Source organism: Ceratosolen solmsi, unplaced genomic scaffold, assembly GCF_000503995.2.
Source record: "Ceratosolen solmsi marchali unplaced genomic scaffold, CerSol_1.0 scaffold10, whole genome shotgun sequence".
Taxonomy (NCBI): Eukaryota; Metazoa; Arthropoda; class Insecta; order Hymenoptera; family Agaonidae; genus Ceratosolen; species Ceratosolen solmsi.
The window spans coordinates 23742163-23767398 of record NW_011948412.1 but is presented as its reverse complement, the minus strand read 5'-3'; the positions used below and the strand labels follow the sequence as shown (position 1 = coordinate 23767398).

Here is a 25236-nt window from a genome sequence, read left to right as displayed (position 1 = left end):
ACCGATGATGCGTCAAGCGTATAACGTTGGACCACCTATGCCAATGCAACAGATGCCACCTCAACCACCTTCTCAGCATCAACAGCGACCTCAACAGCCGCCATTGCCTCATCAACAACATCCGGATGATATGGATGTAGAAATGGAAGATGCAATGATAATACCACCTATCAAGGAGTCCGGTAACGGTACAAGCAAAACTCCAAGCCTCAGTGATCAATTGATAGCAGCGATGAAAGCCAGTGGAACCGATCGCCTGGATAACGAACGTGATGGGTTTCGAGAGCGTGAGCGTGAGCGCGATCGTGATCGCGATCGCAGGGACAGATCCGAGCGGTGTGGTGGTCTTGGTGACCGTGGAGGCGGTCTCGGTGATCGAGGTGGTGGTCTTGGTGACCGAGGTGGTGGTCTAGGTGATCGAGGAGGTGGTCTTGGTGACCGCGACCGAAACGATAGAAGTGACGGCAGTGATTCAAGAGGCAGGGATAGAGCACGTGGTAGAGATAGAGGAGGAAGAGATAGAGGCAGACGTGATAGCAGAGACAATAGAGATAGGGATGATAGAAGAAGCGACAGAGATCGTGATAGTCGAGATATGAGGTAATTACTGCTTTTTTCTTTACCGTAATTAAAGGATTTTGTTCTACATGTATCTTTTTTAACACATGTGACCTACCTTTTAAAATCGATATTACGAATACTTAAACAAAATATAAGTTAAAAGTTATTTAACATTAAAATTTATAATAATATTAATAAGAAATCTATTGAATGTGGTTAAAGAGATTTGTAAGGCAATCTATAATAAAGTTAAGAATCAACATTTTATTATGACAAATGCTATTAATGCTTACTTCAAATTTGTATGCAATTCTTTACTGTAGGCATTCACCGATGAGACAACAGCAGGACATTATGGGTCAGGACGATTCTTTGATTAAAAAGGACATGGGTCCGAAACCCTCGCTTGCTGATCGGCTTCGCCAATTAGCGGATGGTACGTTGCCTTTGATGGATGATCGCATGGATAGAGATATGCGTAGCAGAAGCGAGCGTACCGGTGACAGAATTGACCGAAAATATGATGAGCAATCGTCAAGGCGAGCTCCAATTGATTGTCCACCACCTCCGCCACCCCAGCAACAACAGCCTCCTCCATCAACTCTCATGCCCAGCGGCAGAAGACCAGGAGAGGGTCCGCCATCGCTTCTCGATTTGCCTGCCAAATTTCCTGGTCCACCTGATAGATCAGACTTTGGTGGACCGCGGGACTTTGGACCAAGAGTTGAATCTCGTGATTTGAGAGATTTCACACAGCGCGGACCTGGTAAACCTATTCAGTATTCTTGTTATAATTATATCAAATACATAAAAAAATGTAGCGGCACCGAAGCTATTTATTTTGGTATTATGAAGTTTTAAGTTTTAATTATGAAAGTCAAATTTTGTCTATCAAGCTAATATAATTTTTTAAACTTGAACTATCATAACAAATTAAGAATAAAAAAGAGAGTGTCGAATTACTACAAATATTTTTCACAATGTCTAGTTAAATATAATTTCAATAATTAGAGAAAAATTTATTCTGGAGTAATGATCAGTGAAAATTTTAGTCTCGCTGTCAGGTCTTGGAGATCGTGATAGTCGGTCATTCGGCCCACGTCGTGGTGGACCCCTCGATGACTTTCCAGAGCCACCGCGCAGTCTTTTGGAGCGCAGATTTGCCCCACCGGATGACTTTGATGTGCGCATGGCTGTCGGGGTCGGAGCGGGTCCTTCCCGATCAGAGGTTGATTTTGACATGCGCCACGGGCCGCCGCCTCCTCCGCCTCCAACAACGGCACGCGAGGCTGACTTTGATAATGTAAGGGGTGAAGTGAGGGGTGGACCCGGGGTCGCTGGACCCGGAAGTAGAATAGACGAATTTGAACGCCAGCAACGCTTCGACTTCGATATGAGGCAACGGAATCCAGGTGACGGACCATTCGATCATCCTCGTGGGCTCCCCGATGAATTTGAAATGAGAGACCATCCGGACTTTGACATGCGCGCGCGAAGAGAATTTTTCATGGAACCCAAATTTGGACATCCAGGTATGATGGGCCCCAGAGGACCTAGAGGACCGCTGCCACCCATGATGGGCGGCGGACCCGATGGTTTTGGGCCACGAAGTGGAAGAGGACATGGTGAGTAGTGTTTTTTTTAACGATAGATCTAGTCGCTATTAAAACAAAATTGAATGAAATGATAACATAATTTTTATTTAAACTATGTATCTTTAAAATGCATTTCAAAGTAATTTTATTGCACGAGGAAAAAATAGCTAGATTTCAAATTTTGTTTTATTAAGTCATTATAATATGACTGGAACGTTGGATTAGTATTAAAGTTTTTCATTGTCTAATTTAAATTGATAAGTCGATAATTAATTATAAAAATATCTTCAAATAGCAAAGGTTAATATTTTTAATAAATCAAATACTTTTTAATGCATGCAAATTAGATTTAAGCGTTTGCTTTAAGATAAGTAGAAGTTTTCATATTTAAAGAATGTAATTAAAAATATTTAGTAGTTAAAAAAAATAGTTTTTACATAGACTATTACAATTTATTACATAAATATTTATCGTCGATTATTTCAAAATGTACCTTCTGTCATTGCTTAAATAACAATTTTGCATCGTTAATCAATATTTTATTACAGAAATTGTATCATTGAAATCGCTGCATATCTTGAATTAAATATAACAAGTGAATTAAATCTCATTGTCATTGTTTGCACGCAGATATGCCAAGACAAATGTTTATACAGTGATTTTAGCTTTATAAGACTAATATCATTCGTGTACAATCGAATTCGTGTTATAGTTCATTATTTGCTGAACAACAACTAAAATTGTAATGCATAAAAATAAATTTAATATATCTCAATATAAACCTGTCATAAATAATTTGTCTTTTAATAGAAATATAAATTAGGTATCTGTAAGGAAAAGAATTTCATTCTCAATTCCCAATTTTGTTTTTTACGAAATATTTTAAATTGATATCTACGATTTCGAGAATTTTAATTTAAATATCAACTATGGCAGAGAAATTCTGTTTAAGTATAAAAATATTCATTTTTGATCAAATATATAATAAAATACATATAAATTGATAAGACAATATTTTAAACAAATTAAAATAACCATATTACAGTTGTGAACTTTACAAAATAAGTCAAACTATGAAATAATGTTTTTAAATAAAATATATGTGATATAATTATACAAAATTTATGATTTTTTCATAGAATGTAATATCGCGTTTAAAATTAAGATTATCATTCTTTCTGAGCCTGTACATACTAGCATTGGTTTTAATCATGTATCGTACAATAAGCTAAATTTGTTAGAAGAAATATTTATTAAAATTATAAGCAGAAAATTTATTCATATTGATTAGGTTGAAATTCTTTATTGTTATTGAAAATGCAAATAAATCTTGGCTTGAATTTTTATGTACTTTGATATTATAATAATGAAATTGCTAATCTGAACTTACTAATATGATTGTATTAATATTTTAATAATGAATTCAGATTTTTAGTATTGTTTATTTATCGTACGAATAGATTTATCGTAATGACTAGAAACTGAATAATGGAAGAACTTGAAAAAATTGTTTGTTATACTATTATTATATTCGAGCTAATTGCTAAAAAGCACAATAATGAAACTTATTCATTGAAAAAAAATAAGAATATAATAATAATAAAATCTGTAATCGCTGGTAAAGTATTACTTTCTGTAAAGTGTAAAATGATTTGCACCAAATTTTAAAGAATTAAAAAAAATGGAAAAGGCCGAATAAATAAAGGAGAATGCAACATTTGCCTTTAGGCCCACCGATGTTCCACCCACGAGGTTTGGTTCCACGAGGCATGCGACCACCAGGCATGAGGCCACCTTTCGGACCTGTAGGTCCTGTTGGTCCCCGAGGCGGTCCGCCCTTCGATCCACGGGATGGTCCGGATTCGCCCTTCTTCCGGCCAAGTGCTTATGATGATGGTCGCGGTGGGCCTCAGAGTCTCGGTCGTCCTGGCATGTCTGCGTATGGTCTTGGCGGACCACATCCACCACCACTGATGGGCAACATGCCTGGTGATGGACCTTGGAGGAACGATAATGGACCCCCGCCCCCTCCTCCACCGCCACCTCAGCCACAATCCACACATCCCGGAGATTTGATCGACGAGGCCAACGGTGCCAGAGACAAGCAGAAGAGAACTGCTAATGTTGACAAGGACAACAGGAGAAGAGAAAACAGGAAGTCGAGGTGAGTTACATATATCATGTTAAGTACTCGTGGTTTTTCATCGTTTTAACGGAGAAATTAGCCTTTCTTTTAAGAATGCATTGTGTAAATCCTTTTACAGCGATATTTTTCATTTCGTAAGTACAAAAAATATAGATTGTTTATAGCGATACATTATTGTTTAGTTGCTTTGATAGAAGTAAAATAGTTTCCATGTAAGTTCCAATTTTATTTTACAATATCAGAAAATGTAATTCTACGCATAATTTATTCAACGTAGTATTCAATCTTCTTCAAAATAAGTGTTATTCAATTGTTTTTGATTTCTAATAAAATACAAAATTAAGTTTTTTTCTAATTTCATTTAATTTAATTAAACTAATTTGTTTTGCTTTTATCTTTCTCATATTAAAAAAATGAATAATATTGCTATTTCATTAAATCATGGTAGGGAAATAAAAATATTGGTTCATTTTATGACACCATTATCACCAGATATCTGTACTTAAAAAATATTTTTTGAATGTGTATTAAATATGGTTAACTAAATTATAAATAATACTATGAGTAGATCTAATATAATCTCAAAAGATAAAAGTAATATGATATGACAATTTTATATTAATAGTAACATAAATTGCTTAAATATAAATAGACTTTTATCTATTTTTTGACCACTTTAAAATTTCATAGAATCGATTATTATTTCTGTTTGAAAGTTCTGAAAATATAAGAAAAATGTACTTTAACAAAAAGAAATATTAAAACGGATTATTTTCATCTATTAGTTGTCAAGAAAAAATTATGTAAAATTTACGAATAAATGAATTGATTAAGTTCATCGTTTCAGTTTAAAAAAATGATAGAATATCAATAAATATAATTTACTGTACTGTCATTGCAATTGAACTATTTTTGTTAAAGTACAATTTTTTTTCAAAATTTATATTTAAAAAAATTAATGATTTTTGGATTTCTTTTCAATTAAGATAAAGCTTTAAATATATTTATTTTATCCCAAAAAATGTCATTATAATTATGATTTATTTCTAGATTACACTTAAATCCGAAAATTAATTATATTATTAATTCTAAAATTGTTTTCCTAGTTTTTCAGTAAAACTCTTAGTGCTGCTTTTATTATGAAAGATAATTTGAATTTCTTGAATCTCCAAAAGTAACGAGATCCGTTATTAAACTCAATACATTGTATAAGTACTATTAGAGACATATCTTACGAATGGGAACTTATTATTTGTATGTATTCTTCTGTCGCTTTCATTCTAATAAGACTAAAAATGGAATGCTTTTCTATAGAATGAATAGAGGGATTTAAGGTTTCTCATCCCTGCTGATCCTTTCATAATTCATTCTAGTCATGCTTAAGCTTGCTTTAAATTTTCTTTGCTCTATGATTTTTTCCTCAGTTTACCCATTTTTATAAGTGCTATTTAACATCTCTCATGAAATCTTGCAGCTGCTGAAATAATTATTATTTAGTTAGCAAAAAGCTATGCCAAAAAATGAATTATGTGGTTTCGCTTTTATACTTTAAGTAGTTTGAATTAAGTGAAGCTGCAAATAGAGAACTTGAAGCTTTAACATGGATGTTTTAATTTTGATAAGTCTTCTCTGTTAAAATATTATTGAATATAGAACTGCCCAAGCTTAGAAGATTTAGGAGTACTATATCTAAAAAAATTCATAAAGCTTAATACCTGTACTTTTCGATTTCAATATATATATTTATTTATTTATTTATTTTACATTGATTCAAAAACGATATTTATTTATTTATACATTGATTCAAAAACGGTGTTTTATTAGTTATCAACGATTTTCTACAATGGTATAATAAAATTATTAAGTAATCGCTTACGTATTATCTTAAACATTTATTATGTCAATCTGGTGTTTTAAAAACTTTAAAAAAATTTCGGATGATAATAAAATTCTCTTTCCGTTGCAACATCCATACTATAATTGAACATGTGCATTTATGTCGCAATTCTGCAGATGGGGTTACGCAAGCCCGTCAGCTGAGCAACTGGACGAGATGCATCAACCACCGTTGCCTGAAGCTTTGATGAATGCAGAAGGCGGTGACTTGACGAGCGCTGATCCAACGAGTAATACCGAGGAGGCGGATGCTGACGTCTCAGTAGTCACGCGTGATTTGAATGAATATCCCCCTCCGACTCAAGAAACGTGGAACGAGCCTCGGGCACAGGAGGAACCCATTACGGATGTGCCTATGGAGCTCGCAGAGGAGGTACATTCTATAAAACCCATAGAGTTTGCGCAGCCTATGCTATCTGCTGAGCAGGTACATCATCATTATTATTATTATTGTTGTTTTTCTTTTTGCTATATACATACACACATTTACCAAATGATTTATTAGAGACTATTTGATTTTAAAGTTCATCGCTTGACATTTTTAATTACTTAAATATATATTTTAATTAATTTATGAATATTATTCTGTTACACGTATATACACCTTTTATAAATTTATGGAATATAAATAAGCCGTTTAAATTTTGTCACTTAAATATTCAACACATAAGAGGAACTAATTGAACAAAATTGTATTTTATTGCATAGAAATTTTATAAGTATAAGATAAAATATAAGTTTATTTAATACTTACATACTTAGAATTTTACAATAGCAAAGATTTTACTCATACTTTTACATGTACATCAAATTCTCAGTGATTTGTTTCTATTCAATATCTGTAGTTAATCTAGTTCAATTTCGTATAAAATTTATAATAAATTATTTATATTATTAATTATATTTCATATTTTAAATCTGGTTTTGTCAGTCTGTTTGAATTTTTTCATTTAATCGCTTAAATGTTTTATCATACTAATTCTTTTAAGTTCGAATGAGTTAAGTTAGTACAATAGTTTAACACAAGTACTTTAACTTAATGTTTATAATTTTTTATGTCTAGAACAAAAATCTATTATTCTTTGTTTATTTTAATTTGAATATTCAAAATTATATTGGTAATTAATATAATATTATATATATACACGTTTTACATAAATATGGTCGTATTGTTCTTTTTTTTAATATTCTTTATTACATTCTTCATAAAAAGAATTATTTTTATTAATTCACAGAAAGAGTATATAATATAAGTTGCATATAATATTTACATCTATTTCTGTGTTAAAAATAATCAATACAATACTATTATAAGAAATAATGTTAATTAAATCATTATAAAACACACACACCTATATACAATCACTTATAGGTCCATAAAGAAAGTAAATTATTTACTATATTTTGAGAAAAATGTATTGTTTATATTTTATATAAATATTTATTATAAAATTTATACTGTCACATACTTATATATAAGAAGTAAATTTTATTTTTAATTATTATTTTTTATTTTAATACACTGTAAAAAAGTTTCATTCGTAATAATATATTTTCAGAATCTATACTTATATAAGTCGTTGAAAATATATACATTCTGTTATACACAAATCATAATAAATTTATAATTAGTATTATCTATAAATTCAATTACTTATTGGTTAAGATTTATTAGATGTGGCAATGAATAATTAAAAACAATACCCTAAAATCTTAAAAAATATTAAATATTTAAATATTTTTTTATAGTTTTAAGTGACAGTTTTAAATAATATTGTATCCATTGGATTATAAAATAGAAATAAGATATTGGCACATTCTAACCCTTAATTATTTCGTATATTTTTTCTTCTATTTTAATGATTCTGAGTATATAAAAAGTGAAAAAATTTAATGATTAAATTTCTTTAATAGTTAATAATTAGCACTTAAATATTTATACGATACAATAAATTTCACACTCATTGTTTAAGAAATTACAAATTCTTACAATGAAATTGTTGTTTAATATACAGTGCATACTTTGTATTCTGCAACATTAATTACATTAATTACGAATAATAATTAAAAGTGTAGTAGAAAATAATATAGGTTTATGAAAAATTCATCTGTAAGATAATCTTTTATTCGGTAAATGATAATGACAATTTAACGATATCAAAGCCCTTTATTAAAAATAACTTCATAAATGATTAATTATCAAAATTTGCGTTCGATCACGTGAGAATTCTTAACGCTTTCGTACAAAACACTACAGTTTTGAAAAACCCCACAGTCGCAGGGTACCTATGAGGCTCATGGAAAATACGAAGCCCATTACGACGAAGCTGCTGAACGACTTCCGCTCAAGGATCATCACTTCACACCGGATGGACACACCGACTCATCGATCCAGGAGTACTTGGAGTTTTCAGCACCACATGATCATATAAAGACTCCGCCTGAAGAGCATTTAGAGCAACGGGAACCACCACCACTTCCATCGCAGGAGCACTTTGAGCCTCCTCACCGTGAGAACATCGAATTGCCGCCGCCGCCACCACCTCAAGATGAGTCCGAGTCAGCCTCCGTGCTAGAGCACTATGAAGAACCCGAATCCCAGCAGAAAGTGTTTGAAAAACATATACCACTGAAAGAGCAGGAACAGCAGCAAGAGCAACATCAAGAGCAAGAGCAAAAGCAAGAGCAAGAGCAAGAGCAAGAGCAAGAGCAAGAGCAAGAGCCCGTTCCCGAGTCTGCGGAGTCGTAATACAGAATGACAATTGCGATCACAAGATAAACTGTGTATTATAAGAGGGCGCACGGAAGTGTGTATGTGAATGTGAGCAAGCGTTTGCAGAGACCCTTGGAACGTGTGTACATAAGGGACATATCGTTATGTCATTTCTTAGAGGGCGGCAATTTGTCTACTGTGCGTTGAATAATTATTAACGAAAGTCAATCGATGCCCTTATTCTTCTTTTCTGCGGTAAGATTAAGGGGGTATAGAGAGGGGAAAGCACATGTGCGTGCGTACGTGCATGTGTGGGCGCGTGTATGCATTCGTATGTGTGTATGCGCATGAGAAAGAGGATGAAAGAAGCGTTAGCATGTATGGAAGAAAGGAGATAAGCGATATTCGGAGTGGTGAAAGGGAGGTCGGATTCTTTCTCCGTTCTTTTGCAGTTATAGCGTTCTCGTTTATAATTTTACGGCGCGATCAAGATTGCATTATATTGAAAGGCTTATTCCTCTTTGTTTTTCTTTATTTTTTTTATCTGAATTTCTCGTCATTTTAACGGTACACGAAGTAAAGTTAGCTGATAAAATTTATCCGTTTGTTTTATTTTTTATTATTTTTGTTTGCATGACACGCGACAGTGATATTTTGATCGTAATTCTTTCAAGATGTTAACATAATGCTACATTTTTAATATTTTACGAAAATATTTAGTACTTCGTTTATCTACGTTTGATGTAATTTTTGACAAAACTCGATCCTGAGATAAACAGCACGACGGTTCGCATAGATGGTCAATGTACTTGTTTCTTTTTAATTGTATTATCGGTAAATATTTTCTTTGTATATTTAAACATTATTTACAAATTGTAATTTATAATTATAACTTACAATTCGCATTGGTAAAAATCTGAATAGTTCCATCATTAGCTTTTCTTTAAATTCGGATTTCTTTTTTTAAATATTATTTGTTAATTATGCTTTTCTTCCTAAGCACTCAACTTAAAAATTTTGAGAGAGAAAAACGAAAATTACAAGTCGATGTATTTTTCGTTTTAGAACTGAAATATTTTTCAAACTCAACTGCGATACGAATCAATACTTACTAGATAATTTTCATCTGTGTGTATGTGAGAGCAGATGTACGTGTGTAAAAGGAAGAGCTAAGTGCAAGTAAAGAATTCCTTCTTGCATTTACTGATGAATCGCTGCTTGAAGCAAACGGCCCTGCTGTGATAGTGAACACAGGACTTAATGTCCAAACGTGCGCAAAATATATAAATATTTTATAAGATGATAGAATGACGGAGGCGAACGGCTAGTCGAATGCTTTAAAGGTAGCCTCGATCTTTCGCTAGGCCTATCTACTTTTTTTTCCTTCTCCTTTGTTTTTCTTTGTTTTTCTCCATTTATAATCTTAAAGATTTTATTATCTCAAAGATTCTTTGAAGGAAGAAGTTAACGCGTCGGGTATTGTGTGTTTGACGACGTAATTTTGAAAGAATTATTTATTAATAATGTACATAGATTTTTATATTTCCGCGGGTTGATCAATCAAAATGAAACAATAAATATTTTGTACATACATTACTTTAAAAATGAATTTATCTAGCATTCTCATTTGAAGCTGATAGACCCATTGTTACAAATATGTTTAAAATTTATTTTTTCCAAATTAAGTAAATTTCATTTTAAACTCTTAGCCACTGTATTTTTGTCTATTTTTTTTCTATTAACAATCGTAAATTGTTTTCCATCAAACGTATTCTTTTTTTTTCTTTTTTTTTGTTTTTAGTATATTGTGTATAAAGAAGAGCTAGATTGGTATTCTTATAAGTAATTACGTTTTCAATTCTCTTTAATATTTATATATTTAAAACAAATATTTATTTACATTAATATGTATAATAAACTTAAGGCTACTTGCAATAGATACTTATTTGATAAAATAGATATTTTTTATTCTGCATTTCTCTCTCTCCGGTATTCTTTATGTTCATTAAGAAAGAAAATCTAATCAGTATATCTCTCAATATTACGAAAAAATGAGAGACAAGAAAATACATATACGTCGTACGCATCCTGTGTTCACGCACCGCAACGTCCTTATTATCTCACGGCGCAGCGTTGGAGGACTCGCGCTTGCGCTCAAACTGAGTGACAAGTGCAAGGTACTGTTTTACACATTTACATTCATAAAATTTACGATAGTGATACTCCATTTGTATTTTTCGAATGATAGTATCATTTATAGAAAGGAGAGAAGAAAGACGCGATACCTCGCACCACTCTGACGATCCGCGGACTCCGAGAAAAAAATTATTTAGTTGAATGAATGAGAAAGAACGAAAAAGTGTATCATGTGTTTATTGTCGTTTTGATACTTGCTTCGAAGCTGATACTTGGTTTTCCTGTTATCGGTATAGATATTGTGAATACACGAATATAAAACAGAAATAAGTAACTATTCATTCTGGCACTATTTACCAAACTTGTAAAATCTATATGATCGATAGTTGTTTAACACAAACCATTTACGATTCAGTAGACTATTTTATAAAGTATTACAGTATCGAAAGTTGTTAGTATGTTGTTTCAAACCGTTGATGTATCATGAAACATTAAGTCAATCCTACAGGTAGTAAACTTTAAAGTAAATATATGTTTAAATTGCAAAATTACAAGTAGCATAATTTTTTGCTTGCTATTTATCATTGCAGCTTACCATGTATTCTTAGGAGTTTGATATAATATTATATTAAAAGAATGAATACACTATTTAAATTTTGAGCAAAGTTGATTTTAAGAAATCGGAATACAATTTTTGCCTTGGTGTTTTAATAAAATAATTGTAAGTCATTTACATAAAATAATAACAGAATTTTATCTTAACTAAGTAAAAATCGGTCATTACATAGTCAAAATCACGTGATTCTGTTCAACTACCCACAAAGTTTGTTCATGGCAATCAGACGTTCGAGAATTATTTTATAAAAAATAAGTCATATGCAAAATAAATTTTTCAAATATTCATTTTTCTTTGTAATTTATACGATAAAATCAATATTGGAAGTTAGGACAGTTTTGATCCATGTTATATTGTTTTTTAAGAATTGCACCTTTTTAAATAATTGAATAAGTAGTACACTTATTTTTTCAAAATAGTAGTAGTTGAATTATTTTTCAAATATGCTTTAAATAGTTTCAGATATTGGAAATTTCAATTAAAAAAAAAAAACAAAATTTTGTTTAGAAGTTTAGAATTGAAATGCATAAAATACTCGGTAAATAACATAATGTTTGTATTAAGATTAAATAAAATAATCAATGCTTGGAAATAACTTGGAAATTTAACATATACCTGTGAGTACACTTAAGAATAATAAGAATTTGAAAAATTTAGTTTTATGATGATACATGTATTGTATTTCTGGGAAAGGGATTTTTGTGACTGGAAAATGATTAAGAAAATAGAAATGGTTTGATTGACATATTACATGGTATTAAAAAATGGATTTTATCCGCGTTACATTGATCCTGCCATAATCGCGTTAAAATCTCGGAAGTTCGTTGTAAGAGATTCACCTTTTTCTATATTGTAGATGGACATTTGTTACTAAAATGTGTTAAGATTTATAAAAAATCTTAAAACAAATATATATGCGACAAATCATATTACATATTCCAAACTATTATTGTCTGCAAATAAATCTACTTATTTAATTGAAATTTTTTTAAAGAAATGAATATTAATCTTTACACATATAATTAAAGATTATGTTTATAAAGCTATTGAACTTAAATTACAAATGACTGTTTTGAGTATAGACAAAGATATAAATCTCTGTGTTAATTATAATGATAATAATAGTTCGACCGCAATTGCTTGATGTGCAAGAAAACAAAATTAAAATGAGTGACAACAGATTGACAGAGTGTTGCATGGTTTCGTAATCTTTATTTTGTTTCAGGACCGAATGCGTAAGATTTAAAGAAAAATAAATTATAGCACACAAAATCTAAAACTGAAAAAATTAGAATTGATTTAGATAAAATTTAGTGATATCCAGGCTTCCTCACTTTTGATTAAAAGAACGTGTGCTAATTTTAATAAGTAGTTTTCTCATGTTCTGTTTATGAAATATTCTTTTTTTTAGGAAAATTTTCGACAAAAAAAGAAATAAAAAATATTAGAATACTATTATGAAAAGTGGCATTTTATACTCTAATATATTGATCGATTTAAAAAAAATTGTTATGGGATGATAATATGACAGTTTAATAAATCGAGATTAAAATTAAAAAGTTGAGATTGTATCATTAAGTAAATTCTAAACAAATAAAATAAATTCAAGATAAAACAATATAATGCTGTACAATGTTCATTAAGTTAGTTCAAAGATTCATTTTGTTTTCGATATAGAAATATAATATTACGAGGTATTAAGACTTATCGTTAATTAAAAATATTGATGCAAATTTTAATAATGGTAAAATGTGTAAAGAACAATGGATGCATTATTTCATATTTTCTTGCTTTTTATAATCACTGATCGTTTTTTCAACAATATCATTAAAAAATATATACCAAAATTATTTTTTTAGATCCACGTGTAACAAAGGATACGAAAAAATTTGATATATTCCTTTTCTTGTTGAACAAGTGACGCTGCACTATTTTATTACTATAATTTAAGAATGAATGATATCTATGTAATCACTAGAGTTACATAAATGCAAGAATTAAAATCAAATTAAAATAGTATCTATAATTAAGCAAATTAGTGGCACGTATGTTGAATCTTAAAATTTGAGAATTAAGATAGAGATTTAAATGTGTACCAAACTATTATAATTTATTTTAATACTTCAATACGTTTTCTGTAACATAATTATTGGAAAACCTATTTAAAGATTCAGCTAAGCGTGTACAAAAACGAAAATATCAAATTTACATATTTGATTTTTCTAGATGATTAGAAAGGTTTTAATTGTAATCATTAATTATAAGAGTTGAAATAGTTAAAAAGTTATTCTTAATAAAACATAATGTAGTTTATGAAGAAATTAAGTTTTGCAATTTTGATACTTGAATATCTAACCCTAAGGTAATATTCAAAAACTACAAATAAATAAACGAAAAAATAAATATATGTATTTAACTAAACGTTTCTAAATAAAGTATGAACACTTATACTTATTTAAATACAAATTTAAAGCCATCAAAACTGCAAATATTTTAATAAAATTCCACCAAATTATTAAATTAATTCCGAAATAATTGTATAATATTTAAATAAAATAAAATAAATACACCGGTTGTAAATACAAAAAACATCGAAAAAGGTAAAACAAAATTATTATTCTTAATATGCAAAAATTTGGTGAAGAAAATAATTATTCAATGTTTATCTGTTTGTACTTTTAATTTATTACATCGCTATACTTATAAAACTTTTTTTTAACTTTCAAAAAGTTCATGTATATTACCAATTCATTTTTGATATTATTTTAATATAAAAATTATGATTCTAAATGTAAACTTGATTTTATCTCAGTTTTATGTATGAACCACGTAATGCATCTGCATCATTAATAATTATTACTATTCAATCCATTTCATTTATATAAATAAATATATCCAATTTAAATATATATATTTATTTATCATTTTTTATTTAACAAATTTGTATAAAAAATCTGATGAACTTGGGTAATTAAAAAATTACAGTTTTAATAAACTGATATTAGAAATAGGCTGATCAAATCCTATCATTATTATTTATATTTTTCTTTGTTTTGCTTATAGTTAAACTATTAAGTACTAATAAGTGTATTCAAATCAAAACTTATATTTCCATGAAAATAGAATTTTTTAATTTTTATAAATCAAGATGATGAATGATATAACATATTACAACATGAATTTCAATCGAAAATTAATTTCGTCATTACGATTGCAACAATGTTAAAATTTAATAAATTTGTTAGTTATGATAATATATAAAATTGAATATTTCTGCATGATTTAATTAGTATATAAAAATTTGAATATATATTACTAAAAAGAAACCAAGGAAATGATATAAAATTTAAAACCTATTTTTGACAATTTTTTTCTATCCACAACATTAAATTGAGTTCAATCAAATATTAAATATTGAGTTACTTTAATGCTTTGTAGAAAAAATATTCAACCAATTTATTAATATTAATAAAATTTTTAGTAAATATTCCAAATATATATGAGATGAAAAGGTATCATGAACTGTATATAAGTAATTGAAAATAACTTTGAATGCGAATCTATTTCATAAAACTTTCTATTAGAATAATTATACAATCATTTTTCATGCTTTTTTCGAAATTTCTGATTTATAACAAAGTAATTTACATGATCCCATTAATTAATTCAAACTTTTTTATTGTAAAGATAAATTGATGTCAAGTGAGAACATATTCAAATTAATGAAAATTTTTCTCGATTTAATTTAATAAAATATTAACCTAGAATGAATATAGATTACTCACGTGATTACATTAATAAAAATCAAAAATACATTAATAAAATATATTAAAATTTATTCAACTTTTAACTATTTTCTAATTATTCTTTGAAGTTAATAGATTATTAAATTCACTGTGCATAATCATAATTTTATTTATTTTATCTATTTAAGCAGCATTAATAATAAATATGAAATTCACTCAATTTGATTTTGGTTCACATATGATTATATTAATAATTATCTATTTAATAGTATACTAAGAGGATTTTATCGATAATTTTTTATTTTCACCATCAAACATTGGTTAGAATTACTTCGATTGTAATTTAATAAAATTTTAATTATCATTTACTGTAATATGCTTATTTAAATTAAAAAAGATAATAATTTAAAGTATATTTCTTTATCTTAAAAAAAAAATGATCATTAATACGTAGTTCATTTATTAATATCATTAATTTATTATTGTATTTATTATAAAAAAAAAACTATTTATTAATATCATTAATAATTTAGAACAACATGGTATATGTTGTTCTAAAAAACCTTAAAACACATTTTTATAAGTAAATAGTATTTAAAATTTTCAACATTTATCACGTTTTGAATATTTATGAAAAAAGTAAATTGTTTTTATAATTAAAAATTTAATAGCCTTAAATTAATTAAATATTACCATATTTCCATATTTTGTGTGCTAGATAAGTTTATTTAAATTGGAATTTTGGTATTACGAAAGAGGCTCGGACTTTACCCATACCTTGAATAATCTATAAAAAGAATGTTCATGTTCTTAATAAATCAACGCTTAAATTGATTAAAAGATAATTTAATTCTCTTGACCTATATTAAATTAACTATTAGAATTCGTACTGATCTCAAGAGTATCTTAGGTTTAGAAATGAAACTAGTTCTGTAAAAAAATTGAAAATAAAGAGTATAATTTATACCAAGCAATAACCTACTGACATCGTTATTACGTTTAATGCTTTCAAACACTAAATAGTAATTGTAATAATTGTATTAATCAATATGTTGAAGAAAATGATGTTAAAGAAATATCAATAATATTATATAACTTATGTAAGAACTTTCATAATATATAGGCTATAATAATTTATTGATTACGCAGTTTATATATTTTTTAAATTTAATTTTTTTATACTATGGTAATTAATCTCAATGTAGACATTATTTCAAATTAACAAGTTATTTAGAAATTTATTATATAAATGGTTGAAAATAAAAGTGAAATAAAAATAGGAAATTGCTTTAAAATATATCGAGATCTTTAAGTAAGGATTCATTTTCAGTATTATTGGATATCTAAAGAATTAAAGTTGAAAATTTTCTTTCGAAAAACTCGTAAGACTAATTATATAATACTTTATCGCTCAATAAAATATGTTATAAGTATAAAAATAAAATAACGAGAAACAATAATGAGAAATAAATTGATATAAATTAATTAAAGATTAATTTTAATATTCAGCTTATATTGTAATAATTATTTTATTCGAATATGCAAATGAAAAAAAAATTTAATCTAGACTCTCTGTTGTTTCTTGTTTTCATAATTCATAACGCAGCTGCGAAAAATACACTGGTACTAAGTATTTTGCGCATAAGTCCTATAAATCCAAAATCATCGAACGCATACTCCAATAGCAAGCAAAAATGTTGCCCTGGAAGTGGAGATTGTTCTCCGTTGTTTATGATCCGCTTGACTAATCGTTGACGATGTGCACTTCCTTTCAGACCAGTGAGTTTTAAGACCCTTAACCTTTAATATGTTTTTTTTGTAATTTACTAAACCGTTTAAAAATTATATTTTTTAAAGATAATGTGGTTCGATTGAATGCCAAGTATATAGGGGAACATTTTGTATGTAAATATAATATTGCTCTTCCAAAGTGGTTCAATTGAATTTTAAATGTTAAGGCAACCGAGCTTAATGGGTATTAAGCTTATTATTATTTATAATTTCTTTTTATAATCTGAATTTTATTCGTTGTTGAAAATAATCTTAATATTTATGGCTACATGGTATTAAAATTCTATTTATTAAATATTTTAATTCAATATTCAAATGAAAAAAGATAACTCAAATCACTTCTAAGAAAGTTATTTTCAGTACCGTATACGGTACGATCATTACATAACATTATCTTATATAATATCTAGTAAAAAACTAAAATAATAACTATCAAAAGTTAAATTGCAGAAATAAAGATGAAATATAAATTTCAAAAATATTTTTGATTTAGTGATGAAGTATTATATTAAAAAAAATATGCAACACTTGAAGAAGTTGGTTGAAAAGCTATTGAAAAATTGTTGATACGATAACAATGTGTTACCATTTAATACATATTTATTAACGGAGAATGCATTTTCAAATTTGGATAGAATCATCTATTTATTATAAGTATACGCAATATAGTTTAACCTTTCACGATTTTTCTAAACTATGGGTTTGTTATTGAGCATAAGATATTTTCTTAATCTATACATCGCTTTGCATATAAATGCTGCAGATATCTATCCTACTTCTTGGTATATCTACTAAAGTATTTACAAAAGTTGCTAATATTTTTTCTCTTTCATACATTTGAATGCTCAAATATGCAACTGTTGTTATAATAGTTCCACTCGACGAATTTCTTTTAAAAATTATTTTCTCCGATGCAAATATTAGAAATGTAATGTAATTTATTGCATTCATTTAATCAAGTAAGAAATGTATTGTATAGAAAATATTTTTTACTATAAATTGAAATGTTTACACGCTTATAATTCAAATAAATGATGCATTTTTACACTTGCATATCTGTTTAGAGAAAAACTCAATCGAGCACTTTATATGTCATTCATTTAAGTACCATTACATAAAAGATATATTAACGAATCTAATATTTATATTCAAGTTAAATACTATATTTTATTAATATTATTGATTTAATAATTTTTAATATATTTAAATGAAATAAATTTTAAACAATTTATTGATTAACGATTTTATTATAAAATCACTAAATGCTCGTATAATACTTTAAAATAAGTTTTATATTTATTTATAAAAGTACAGAACGTAAAAATTTATTTGGATAAGTTATAATAGTATTATAATAGTTTACTTAACATAAAGTCAAAGTTTCGACGAGATAAAATTTTCATGCCATCTTTAGTTTTTTTATGTTAAAAGTTTTCCAAGTAGTTTTAAACTTTGATAAGTTTTTACTTTTGAAAGATATTTATTTATTAAAATAATTTATTTCCAATGTTTACCAAAAATGATTTTACGATATTCATGGTTAAAATAAATACTAAATGATTAACATTTAATTTTTTTTTAATATTAATCACTTTATTTGTAATATATTCTGGTAGAAAAATTTAGCTAATTGTTTTAATAATGTAGTTACGTAAATTTAAGCGAACATATTTGCATTATTAATAAAATGTAAAAAGTTAGAATAATTTAATATTATTTGATTTTAAAATAGTCAGACTAGAACTTGTATTAAATGTTATTGCAAAAGTTAGTATAGTTAATTTGGTAAAAGATCCACAAAAACATTTAATAATTAAAAAAAATTAGTATAATATATCATTTGTATGTTAAAAGTGAAGAAATCAGAAAATTCTTATTTACGAATAATAAATAAGACTTAGTGATAATTCGGTAACAGTGACAAGCTTATTAAATTAGTACTAAAGAGAAAAGTTTTAATTACTCTCGTATACTTATTCAACCAGATGTTGAGAGATATTAAATTTCTATTTTTGAGATATTGTGGCTTAGATACTGACACTAAGCTGAATAACACTGCAGTAAAAAGATGAATTATAGAATTTCTCGGTAAATTCTACAATTTTAATCACAGTTTCCAGTAGTAATTCGTATTTATTAAAAATAAAAATGTTCCGACCACCAATATTCTATAGAAGTGCGTAATTCATGTCTACAATATGTAATCAATTATGAGGTAGAAATGTTGCAAATTTAATAATAGATAAGAAATCCGAATGCTCGATTTGCCGTTGGCAAGTTATCGATTTCCTTTTAATAATCCAGAGCAGTTATCGTTGCGTATTACTAATATTTGCTTCTATCAATAACCAATTTGTGGCTATGTATGAGTGTGTATACGCGTGTATGGCTGTGTGTAGCTAAATACTAATCATGAAATAAAAATCATTATTCGTACAGGAATACAGGAATAGCATCGATTAAATGGTTTGCAAATAAACAATTTCTCCAGTTATAAAAAAAAACTATACAAAAATCAATAGATTCATATGAGTTTTAGTGATAAGATAAAAATATGGTTTCCTAGAGTTCAAGGTACTGGACAAGATTGGCGAAGGTTCTTTCTCTGAAGTACTAAAATGTCAAGAACGGAATACCGGCGTTCTTTACGCTGCAAAACGTCTAAAAAAAATTTATCAAAAGTAAGAAATAAAAGAAAAACTTAAAATAATAAAAATGTAATTATATTAGCATAATTTTTTATTATTCTTAGAATACATATTTATTTTAATCAATTTATTTAATTTATGAAAACTTGATTTGAAAAGAATATTAAATTGTGTGTAATTAAATTTCAGTTCATACAACTTTTTTTATTTCTAAATAAAAAAAATATTTAAGTTAAAGTATAATTCAAGCTTAATTTGAAATAAGAATAATATTTAAAAATCGATTATTTAGATTTTTATTAATAAATTTTTTTAATAATATAATATTCATTAGTTGCTCACCTAAAATGAATTTCATTTTAATATAATAAAAAAAAATTATAATAAAATTATTCAATTTGTTAAATCATTAAATTGGAAATATTTAAAACAAGTAGATGTTTGCCATAATATTAATTTTTTATAACGTTTTTTTTCTTTGTAAAGTATTGATTCTTTAAAAAGATTAGAAAACCTTCAAATTTATAAATAATTTTTTAATAATTAATTTTTGTACATTATGGAATCCTGATTTTTTGAGGTATCTCTCCTACATTTAAAATATTTATAATAAATTAGCACTTATATTTCAAAAAAAAAAACTAATCAATTAATTCAAACTATAGTGTAAATAGGTACTAACATCTTTTATGTTGCTAAAATAAATGTAGAATGAATTTATTTCATTTGCAATTAAATTTTTATTTGTAAATTCTATATTTTTTATCATTGTTCATAATTATTTTATTTTTATATTTAAATTACAAATTTAGTTTTTCAATGAAATAAGATATACTACTTTTAATACTTAGTATCAACGAGATTTTGGAAAGCCCGGAAGTAACAGCAATGCGAAAAATTACTCACCATCCAAATGTACTATATATGATCGAATCTCATTAGTGAGTATAGTCTTATAGTTCTATTTATTATTAAAAATGGAATCATTATAAGTGAAATTATATAATTTTTTTTTTATTATTTATTCAATTTCATACGTAAGCATATGAAGAAATAATAAAGAACCCCGTAGAAAAAATAAATAATAATGAGAAATAAGTAAAATTAAGTATGCATTTTGCTGTTAATTAAAATTAATTTTTTACCAACTCATAATTATTAAAATCCAATTAATTTAAAAAAATCATATTTTGCGTAGTGATCCGTTACCTGGTAAAGTAACCTTAATTTTTGAATTGATGGAGATGAGTCTGTACGATCTAATGCGAAATAGACAAGGGTAACTAATTTATTTGCATAATATTCATAATAGAAATTATGATGATTCTATGTATGAATATTATTTTTTAAATAATATAAGCAATATTTCAGACGCTTACTGTTGGAGATTCGTGTAAAAAACTATATTTATCAACTATTGAAAGGCCTGCATCATCTACATAAGCATGGTATTTTTCATCGGGACATCAAGCCAGAGAATATTTTACTAAAAGTTTGTGAATTTTAGCATTAATTTAATATTAATTATTAATTAATTAATTTTTTTTCTCATCTGCACTTTTTATCTTACTTTCTATCTTAACAAATATGCAAACTATAGCTTCAAATAATTGTAATTTAAAATTTCTACCTTCTATTATACGACTCTTCAAAAATAATGTTTTATTAACTAAACAGACATTTAACATCGTAACACTTATTCAGAAATTATGGAATGATCAATGTTCAACTGACTCTATAATGTATTTGTATATTATGCATAATCTCAATGTAACCAAAAATCATTCATTACTTTAATTTTCACCACATAACAAAGCAACTTTATTTACAATTATTTAATTGCGCTATTTATACTGAGCACTATGCAGGCTGGCCACGTAAAAATCGGTGATCTAGGCTCGATCCGCGGTATCTATAGCAGACCACCGTATACCGAATACATATCGACGAGGTGGTACAGATCCCCCGAGTGTCTTCTCACAAGTGGCTTTTACGGACCCAAGATGGACGTCTGGGCTGTCGGATGTGTCTTCTTTGAGCTCCTTGCGTTAGTACCCCATTTCACGCTAAAATTCTAGCTCTGCTCGTGTATGTGTAATGCGGTCAGTTGCACTGAATCGGTTCAAAACAGTAAAGTTGAAGAAATCTAGTAAAGACTTCATTTTAAAGCTGGGAGGGACAAAATATGAAATATATTCATTTAATAAAAATTGTCCATTTACTCTATCATTGTATATGATATAGGATTATGACTTCTTTATAAAAATATATAGAAGGCAGACTAATTATTAAATGTAAGTATTAAACGATCATTCGTATTCATTATTTATTGAATAAGGCGATTTAAATTGTGATTTTAAAATCTGTTTGTGAGCAATGGATGTTAGTATTATATTAAAACCTAAACATTATTTTACACTATTTTTTTTTCTTTTTTTTATAAACGGACTAATTTTTAGATTCAATTATTTATTATCAAGAATATTGTTTCACGATATTGTTCTTATTCATTAATTTTTTAAAAAACATTTAAGACGTATCGATCATTTATGCAAAAGGCAAATACAAAAATATTATTTAAAATTTAGGTTGGAACCGCTTTTTCCCGGAGAGAATGAAGTGGATCAAGTCTCGAAAATCCATAGCATTTTGGGAACTCCACATGCCAGACTTGTAGCTAAGTTTAGACGAATGTAATAATCATCAATTTCATTTTTCTAATATATTTTACATTATTGTGCATTTCTATGTGAGTCCACGTATAAACACATGCGTACGCATCTTCCTTTAATTAAAGGTATGTGTTCTTTTGAAAAAAGTATACATTAATTTTTGAAAATTAGCTAATAAATTATTGCCTAGAACTTTTTTTCAGAAGAAAACGTAGCCCTTTATGAATTTTTTTCTTACAGTAATTTATTCAATTCAATTTATTAAGTTAAAAAATTACGAAATTCAATTCCACAAATGTACAGTTAACGTAATGAGATCGCAAATTAGACCTTATAAAAAGTAATAAAGAAATCGGGAGAAGAGTTTGTATAGTTACTCTTACTTACTTCTGTTTTTATTTAGCTCAAGCTTATGCTACTTTCTGTTTTAAGTCTCACATTCTTGATAAAAATCTGCATCTTTTAACATTCTGATGGATCAACGTTTTTAGATCTTTGATTTAATTAGAAATATCGTGAGAACACATTTCCGGATTCTTCTATGATGGCTTATATTTTGAATAAGGTTTGCGCCTCTTTCAGCATGCCGCGAAAAATACACAATGAATTATGTGTTTTTTAAATTTATATCTGTTAAATGAAAGTTCGACTTTACCATTATATTCATTGAAAAATTATTTAAAGAATTAAAAAATTCTGACTTTTAGATGACTGAAATATTGTTATTGGCTTTCAGATCGACTATTTTTATTTTTATCGCTAAATATTAATAAAAACTTATGATCATTTCATTCGAATTTAATTGTAATAATAATAATCTATTTGTCGAATATTAAATTTCAATAATAAAAGATCCAATGAATACTATTTTTTATGAAACATTAAATGTTACAGTAATAATATCTGTCAAACTGACTATCAGTTTTTAGAAGTTACTTTAAAACTTTTCAATTCATTGATATTTGCTGCCATCGAATGATTAATTTACAATTAAAATATTAATAGTTATGTATGAGGTGCATATTGAATTCTGTCTATATCTTTCATACATATAAAGCTTTATTTATAACTATTTCGTACTCTGTCTTTCTCTTCCATGCACACGGACATCAGCGTACCTACTTTCAAACGCAAGCATTTACATTTTCCTTCAATTACGGGTTTGTTTTGTTTTCAAAGAAGTAAATATTGATTTTTTTACATTAATTAATTTTTATTATTAGAGCTGAATACTTCAATTATTTAATTGTCAATTATTAAAAATACACAAAATATTTTTAAAAGAATGAAAAGTAAGTATTTATCACTTTATGGAAATTCATAAATTCTATCTATTTAAACAATCGAATGTGAATAATCGGCTTCAATAAAAAAATGTTCCAATTTATGCACGTTCTTTGATGCGATCTTTAATCATTTATTAATACATTCATATTTTTATTCAGCTAAATTTAATATGCAATAAGCATCTTTCATAAACAATGACAAAAATATTTTAGACTTCTTTTTTAGACTCTATTTAATTATTAAAGATTTTATTCGCTCCTTTTAAACTGTAAAATATGAAAAAGGCATAATAAAATCAAAATAACAAATAAATATAAAACGAATAAAATAAATGAATCCCTAATCGAATATTAAACATCAATATTATGTTGCATATAAATAATTTTTATGTTATATAGAAACGTTTCTATATTATAAGAATATTAATAAATAATGATACTCGAATATCGAATTTATTATAGAGTATAATTGTGTTAGAAGTATACGAATAATATTATAAAAAATCATTTCATCTTAAAACATTATTCAATAGAATAATAAAACATAATAATAAAAACATAAATTTAATTAGGAAAAATTGAATTAAATTCGTATGCTTATAAAAAAATGGCTTGTAATTTAAATTAATAATGATTTTAAATTTATTGAACCGCAATTTTTCTGTCCAATCAATGAAACTTTTATCTCTTCATGTATGTATCTCAATTTAGAAACGTGTAAAAATTCGAACTCTCACTCGTGTCCTGTATTTCCATTCATAATAGCCAATGGTCCATCGTTAGATCAATTAATAACATCCCCTCCCCCAACGCCCCTTAACGAGTTCGAATTTGTGCCAGAGAAGCAGTAGGACACGGAACGGGGACTTTTATTTCCCGGCAAAGCAGGGCCGAGGTCTCGCTTGCCTCCTGCCTCAGATTTCGAGTCTCGGTCTTGAAACTCTCAGGACGATGCTCATTTATGACCCGGAGAACCGCGCTAGCGCCAAAAAACTTCTCGAACACCGATACTTCGCTGACATTAGGTAAGCTCATTCCATCTCTATCTCACGAAGACTTTTTTTTTAATCAAGCTTTAAGGAAGCCACATAAAGGCTATTTAAAGCAAAATTCGTTTTATTATAGAGAAAGGGAATCGACAAGGCAAACTAGAAGTGCATTGTTATCGAATAGTTTAATGAACGATTCAAAGAGCTGGAAGGAACCTTTAATTCTCGGCTACTTGTCATCAGAGAGGCATTGCAGATTACGTGTATTGTTATCATATATTAAAATTTATCGAATGATATCCTATATAATATTCGTTTAATGATAATTTATTACTAAAAGATCAATATTTTGGCCTAAATCGTGGACAATATTGTTACCTGAAAATTGGACTTATATTTATTTTATGTAATGCTGATAATATCAGCTGGTGAACGGGCGCC

At 27.5% G+C, this 25236-nt stretch overlaps 2 protein-coding genes across 4 annotated transcripts in view; both read left to right on the top strand.

Moving 5' to 3' along the window:
- Positions 1–10619, top strand: part of Isha (Insulator su(Hw) mRNA adaptor) — a 22102-nt gene extending 11483 nt beyond the window's left edge. For all 3 annotated transcript variants that reach the window (XM_011500347.1, XM_011500355.1, XM_011500338.1), the window contains 6 exons: positions 1–600; positions 885–1327; positions 1614–2186; positions 3885–4320; positions 6316–6625; positions 8474–10619. The exon at positions 1–600 is cut by the window's left edge and continues 79 nt beyond it. In XM_011500347.1, the coding sequence (XP_011498649.1) occupies positions 1–600; positions 885–1327; positions 1614–2186; positions 3885–4320; positions 6316–6625; positions 8474–8947 (2836 nt within the window). In that variant the 3' untranslated portion in view covers positions 8948–10619. The remainder of the gene's footprint in view (positions 601–884; positions 1328–1613; positions 2187–3884; positions 4321–6315; positions 6626–8473) is intronic.
- Positions 10620–17049: 6430 nt separating this feature from the next.
- LOC105362825 (MAPK/MAK/MRK overlapping kinase-like) lies at positions 17050–25051 on the top strand. Its single transcript, XM_011500326.1, has 9 exons — positions 17050–17188; positions 19767–19881; positions 20700–20789; positions 21047–21127; positions 21220–21340; positions 21717–21895; positions 22437–22541; positions 24647–24831; positions 24932–25051. The coding sequence occupies exons 1-9, from the start codon at positions 17167–17169 to the stop codon at positions 24982–24984; spliced, it is 951 nt and encodes a 316-aa protein (XP_011498628.1). The 5' UTR covers positions 17050–17166; the 3' UTR covers positions 24985–25051.
- Positions 25052–25236: the final 185 nt, after the last annotated feature.